The 6,679-nt window shown below is 38.6% G+C and overlaps 1 protein-coding gene across 1 annotated transcript in view; it reads left to right on the top strand.

The window, feature by feature from the left end:
• TRPA1 (transient receptor potential cation channel subfamily A member 1) overlaps positions 1-3,717 on the top strand; it is a 336,909-nt gene extending 333,192 nt beyond the window's left edge. Inside the window, exon 27 of the mRNA XM_053715123.1 lies at positions 2,581-3,717. Within this exon, the coding sequence (XP_053571098.1) occupies positions 2,581-2,785 (205 nt within the window). The 3' untranslated portion in view covers positions 2,786-3,717. The remainder of the gene's footprint in view (positions 1-2,580) is intronic.
• The last annotated feature ends 2,962 nt before the right edge of the window (positions 3,718-6,679 follow it).

Below are 6,679 nucleotides of genomic sequence, written 5' to 3'. Positions count from 1 at the left end.
TCTGAGCTATTGAGCAGCTTGCAAAGGCACAATATCTTCCTGTCTATAAATCAGTCCAGATTGGAATGCATAGAAAGAACTGTTAGCAGAAAAATGCAAGTAAAGTCTGTGTTGTGTGATTATTTTATTAGGTTTATAATGCTGTTTAGCAAATGTTTTTGTTCATTTAACTTAGTTTAATTATGTATTCTGTGTTTTGTGATTATTTTATTAGGTTTATAATGCTGTTTAGCATTTAAAGTCTTCATTTCAAAGCTTTAAAATAATTTATTAGGTGTTACTTATGCCAATTTTAAGAGGGGCCTGGAACCTAACTCCCTCACTTCCCATTGACTTACATTATAAACTGGGTTTCAATTTACAACGGTTTAGATTTACAACCATCCCTTCTGGAACCTAACCTAACTGAGGGCTACCTGTATATGTATATATATATATATATAAATATATATATATCAAAATTCATTAAAATTATGGTGGATATAAAAGTCTGAGATTAAAATCCTCCATGTGTCAAAAGTAAATTAATACAAAATTGCTAATTTCCTATGTAAACATGTGTGTGTGTGTATATATATATATAAAATATTTGTGCATGTCAATATATGTGTATGTATGAGTATTTGTGTAAAGTTAGTGAGTGAATGTTGGGCTACCTGCTACAAATATTATCTTAAGGGATAGTATATATCCATGAAAGTGTAAGGATGGAATATTCCACGTGTGGTTGCCCCTTTTTCCCTTAGGGAGACTAAATACATACAGAGAGAAGCACACTCAAAGGAACGAACAACCGGCTCAATACCATTGTTAGGCTGTTATATGGCGATTTACCACCTGGGTGCAGTTTCTTTTTAACCCAGTAATGCTTTTCACAGAGTAGTATGTCAGTCTGATCCCGCCTATTACGGTCAGTCCAGCGTCGAAATACCAGACAATTCCTTTCTGAAAAAGGAACACAGCAACCCCAGACGATCGTTTGGCCTTTCGGCAACCAGACCTGGACTCCTTGCTCAGTGTGCTTAGAGGAATATGGCTACACCTCACTGAAGAGGCCCAATGAAGGCCGAAATGATCTTCTGGGGTTGCTATGTACCTTGTTCAGAAAGGAATTGCCTGGTATTTTGGTATTTTGTAAAGCTCCTACATGCTGCACATTGGTTTTATTTGATATGTGCAGGAGCTAATTTATATGCCCCAAATTGACTACTGCGAAGGAGATAAACAACACTGAAATGCTTTTCAATGGGTGTGTCTCTAAACTGTAAAATAATGCAAAAAATGTATAGCAAAAATGCTTTAGAAAGATTTATTTGGTGTGCAGATCAAAGTGACAGTAAACACCTTGTATTTACAAGACATTTCTGTTGTGTTGCTATAGAATAAAACATCAGCCAAGTCTTAACATTTAAAAAATAAAAATAAAATCTTTTCTGTTACAATACAGTTTTTTTTAGTTATTACTATGCATAATTAAACATTTTATATGAAAAACTCAAAAGTGTTTACTTTCTCTTTAATTTCTGATATATACATAAAAATACCTTTATTCTCCCTTTAATGCAGCAGATTCTGAACACTTTATTGTTGTACACTTGTACATCTAAAGAGCTTTTGTTTTATGCTTTTAGTAGATTACATATACCAGCAGTAGTGGCTGGTGATTTTCAAGGTTGGTGGAACAAAAAAACATTGCCTCTGGCAACCCCCCTAATGCCACCACTTTGGTCATCACCTAGACCAAGAAAGAGGATGCACAAGAAGCAAGACCATTACATCGACCCAATTCTATAAAGCTCTCTGGCAGGGGTGGAATGAGACCAATCAGGGCCATGGGCAAAAATTAAGGAAGGGCCCCCACTGTCTCACACTGACCCAAATTTATGCTAATGAACATGGTAGCCTCCCTGCCCCATAAGGCCCCCCAACCTCCAGGGCCAAAATCAACAACATTAAGGGTCAAAGACAGGGCCCCCAACCTCCAGGGCCAGACTCCACACTCCATGGTCCTCACAGTGACAGACCCCCAACAGGACCCCCCTATACTCTTGGGTCCCCTGAGTAACAAACCCCACATCCGGGCCAGGGCCCCCACTAAACCCACACTTAACTGTTAGTTACTGATAGGGCAGCTGCCAGCCCCAGCTTAAGCAGCACACCAGGAGCCATGGAGCTGTAATTTGTGAGCCCCCCTACTTGCTGGGCCCTCGGTCCAGGTCCTATTTGCCCGGCTGATCAGTCTGCCCCTGCTCTCTGGGTTTTGTGAGATTATATAAGAAACCTCATCAGTACCATTAAGCCGGTCTACTAATTCTATAAAAGCAGTTTTTAAATTGAAAACAGAGTGTCTCGCAAGGGTTGGTACCTGCTTTTAAGTTTTTGAAGATGTTGCATACATTAGAATTAGAGCTCACAGAAATTATAATTTAACAATCATATCAAAAGAATAAACAAAATTGAAAAAAATATACACAGTGAAAAAATGTTTTTGTTTCATATACTACAACGTACATACCAAGCAAATATACTTTATTTATTGTAACATATTTGTAGTAATTTCTGAACATTATTTTTGCCTAGACTGAAGGATCTGTCAGTGGTTATGCAGAAGCAACATGAGCTCATTAAACTCATTATTCAAAAAATGGAGATTGTATCAGAGGCTGAAGATGAAGATCATGATCTGTTTCAAAATAACAAGACAAAGAAGCAGAAACTTGACCGTAAAGAAAGCAAATGGGACTGTGTGGTGAAGGCAGTAAAATCCAAAACTTGCGTCAATTAAGGAGATAATGAGCTACTGCTAATAACATTTCTATTTTTTTATAACTATACTTTCTCTTTGAGGAACTACTAATACTTACCTAGTAGAAAAAACTTTAAAGGAATAGTGTACAGTAAAATTGGTTCCCCTTAAAGGGACATTAAATACTTTGAGATGGTAACATAAAATGCTAAATCGTATGTATAAAAAAAAAACTTTGCAATACACTTTCATTATTTATTTTGTCCCCGTTTCCGGTAATTCCATTCTGAAATTCTGAAAAGCTTTTATGTTCCTGTTAGAAATGGAAGTGCAGAACACATATTCCACACAGCCATTGGCTGCACACTCTAGTGAGCTATTTATAACTGTCCCTAATTGGCCACAGCAGAGAAGATTACCTAAGTTACAACATGGCAGCTCCCATTGTTTTATAGACACTAAGGCCTAGATTTGGAGTTCGGCGGTAGCCGTCAAAACCAGCGTTAGAGGCTCCTAACGCTGGTTTTGGCCGCCCGCTGGTATTTGGAGTCAGTGATTAAAGGGTCTAACGCTCACTTTTCAGCCGCGACTTTTCCATACTGCAGATCCCCCTACGCCATTTGCGTATCCTATCTTTTCAATGGGATCTTCCTAACGCCGGTATTTAGAGTCGTTTCTGAAGTGAGCGTTAGAGCTCTAACGACAAAACTCCAGCTGCCTGAAAATAGCAGGAGTTAAGAGCTTTCTGGGCTAACGCCGGTTCATAAAGCTCTTAACTACTGTACCCTAAAGTACACTAACACCCATAAACTACCTATGTACCCCTAAACCGAGCTCCCCCCACATCGCCGCCACTCGATTAAAATATTTTAACCCCTAATCTGCCGACCGCCACCTACGTTATACTTATGTACCCCTAATCTGCTGCCCCTAACCCCGCCGACCCCTGTATTACATTTATTAACCCCTAACCTGCCCCCCACAACGTCGCCGCCAGCTACTTAAAATAATTAACCCCTAATCTGCCGACCGCAAAGCGCCGCCACCTACGTTATCCCTATGTACCCCTAATCTGCTGCCCCTAACACCGCCGACCCCTATATTATATTTATTAACCCCTAATCTGCCCCCCTCAACGTCGCCGACACCTGCCTACACTTATTAACCCCTAATCTGCCGAGCGGACCGCACCGCTACTATAATAAAGTTATTAACCCCTAACCCGCCTCACTAACCCTATCATAAATAGTATTAACCCCTAATCTGCCCTCCCTAACATCGCCGACACCTACCTTCAATTATTAACCCCTAATCTGACGACCGGAGCTCATCGCTACTATAATAAATGGATTAACCCCTAAAGCTAAGTCTAACCCTAACACTAACACCCCCCTAACTTAAATATAATTTACATCTAACGAAATAAATTAACTCTTATTAAATAACTTATTCCTATTTAAAGCTAAATACTTACCTGTAAAATAAATCCTAATATAGCTAGAATATAAATTATAATTATATTATAGCTATTTTAGGATTAATATTTATTTTACAGGCAACTTTGTAATTATTTTAACCAGGTACAATAGCTATTAAATAGTTAAGAACTATTTAATAGTTACCTAGTTAAAATAATAACAAATTTACCTGTAAAATAAATCCTAACCTAAGATATAATTAAACCTAACACTACCCTATCATTAAATTAATTAAATAAACTACCTACAATTACCTACAATTAACCTAACACTACACTATCAATAAATTAATTAAACACAATTCCTACAAATAAATACAATTAAATAAACTAGCTAAAGTACAAAAAATAAAAAAATATTTACAAACATAAGAAAAATATTACAACAATTTTAAACTAATTACACCTACTCTAAGCCCCCTAATAAAATAACAAAGCCCCCCAAAATAAAAAATTCCCTACCCTATTCTAAATTAAAAAAGTTACAAGCTCTTTTACCTTACCAGCCCTGAACAGGGCCCTTTGCGGGGCATGCCCCAAGAAATTCAGCTCTTTTGCCTGTAAAAAAAAACATACCATACCCCCCCCCAACATTACAACCCACCACCCACATACCCCTAATCTAACCCAAACCTCCCTTAAAGAAACCTAACACTAAGCCCCTGAAGATCTTCCTACCTTGTCTTCACCTCACCAGGTATCACCGATCCGTCCTGGCTCCAACATCTTCATCCAACCCAAGCGGGGGTTGGCGATCCATCATCCGGTGGCTGAAGAGGTCCAGAAGAGGCTCCAAAGTCTTCCTCCTATCCGGCAAGAAGAGGACATCCGGACCGGCAAACATCTTCTCCAAGCGGCATCTTCGATCTTCTTCCATCCGGTGCGGAGCGGGTCCATCTTGAAGCAGGCGACGCGGATCCATCCTCTTCTTCCGTTGTCTCCCGACGAATGACGGTTCCTTTAAGGGACGTCATCCAAGATGGCGTCCCTCGAATTCCGATTGGCTGATAGGATTCTATCAGCCAATCGGAATTAAGGTAGGAATTTTCTGATTGGCTGATGGAATCAGCCAATCAGAATCAAGTTCAATCCGATTGGCTGATCCAATCAGCCAATCAGATTGAGCTCGCATTCTATTGGCTGTTCCGATCAGCCAATAGAATGCGAGCTCAATCTGATTGGCTGATTGGATCAGCCAATCGGATTGAACTTGATTCTGATTGGCTGATTCCATCAGCCAATCAGAAAATTCCTACCTTAATTCCGATTGGCTGATAGAATCCTATCAGCCAATCGGAATTCGAGGGACGCCATCTTGGATGACGTCCCTTAAAGGAACCGTCATTCGTCGGGAGACAACGGAAGAAGAGGATGGATCCGCGTCGCCTGCTTCAAGATGGACCCGCTCCGCACCGGATGGAAGAAGATCGAAGATGCCGCTTGGAGAAGATGTTTGCCGGTCCGGATGTCCTCTTCTTGCCGGATAGGAGGAAGACTTAAGAGCCTCTTCTGGACCTCTTCAGCCACCGGATGATGGATCGCCAACCCCCGCTTGGGTTGGATGAAGATGTTGGAGCCAGGACGGATAAGTGATACCTGGTGAGGTGAAGACAAGGTAGGAAGATCTTCAGGGGCTTAGTGTTAGGTTTCTTTAAGGGGGGTTTGGGTTAGATTAGGGGTATGTGGGTGGTGGGTTGTAATGTTGGGGGGGGGTATGGTATGTTTTTTTTTACAGGCAAAAGAGCTGAATTTCTTGGGGCATGCCCCGCAAAGGGCCCTGTTCAGGGCTGGTAAGGTAAAAGAGCTTGTAACTTTTTTAATTTAGAATAGGGTAGGGAATTTTTTATTTTGGGGGGCTTTGTTATTTTATTAGGGGGCTTAGAGTAGGTGTAATTAGTTTAAAATTGTTGTAATATTTTTCTTATGTTTGTAAATATTTTTTTATTTTTTGTAACTTAGTTCTTTTTTATTTTTTGTACTTTAGCTAGTTTATTTAATTGTATTTATTTGTAGGAATTGTGTTTAATTAATTTATTGATAGTGTAGTGTTAGGTTAATTGTAGGTAATTGTAGGTAGTTTATTTAATTAATTTAATGATAGGGTAGTGTTAGGTTTAATTATATATTAGGTTAGGATTTATTTTACAGGTAAATTTGTTATTATTTTAACTAGGTAACTATTAAATAGTTCTTAACTATTTAATAGCTATTGTACCTGGTTAAAATAATTACAAAGTTGCCTGTAAAATAAATATTAATCCTAAAATAGCTATAATATAATTATAATTTATATTGTAGCTATATTAGGATTTATTTTACAGGTAAGTATTTAGCTTTAAATAGGAATAATTTATTTAATAAGAGTTAATTTATTTCGTTAGATGTAAATTATATTTAAGTTAGGGGGGTGTTAGTGTTAGGGTTAGACTTAGCTTTAGGGGTTAATACATTTATTA

This window comes from Bombina bombina, chromosome 5 (genome assembly GCF_027579735.1).
Source record: "Bombina bombina isolate aBomBom1 chromosome 5, aBomBom1.pri, whole genome shotgun sequence".
In the NCBI taxonomy this organism is placed as follows: domain Eukaryota; kingdom Metazoa; phylum Chordata; class Amphibia; order Anura; family Bombinatoridae; genus Bombina; species Bombina bombina.
The sequence above is the reverse complement of the archived record's forward strand: the minus strand, read 5'-3'. Positions and strand labels throughout refer to the sequence as shown.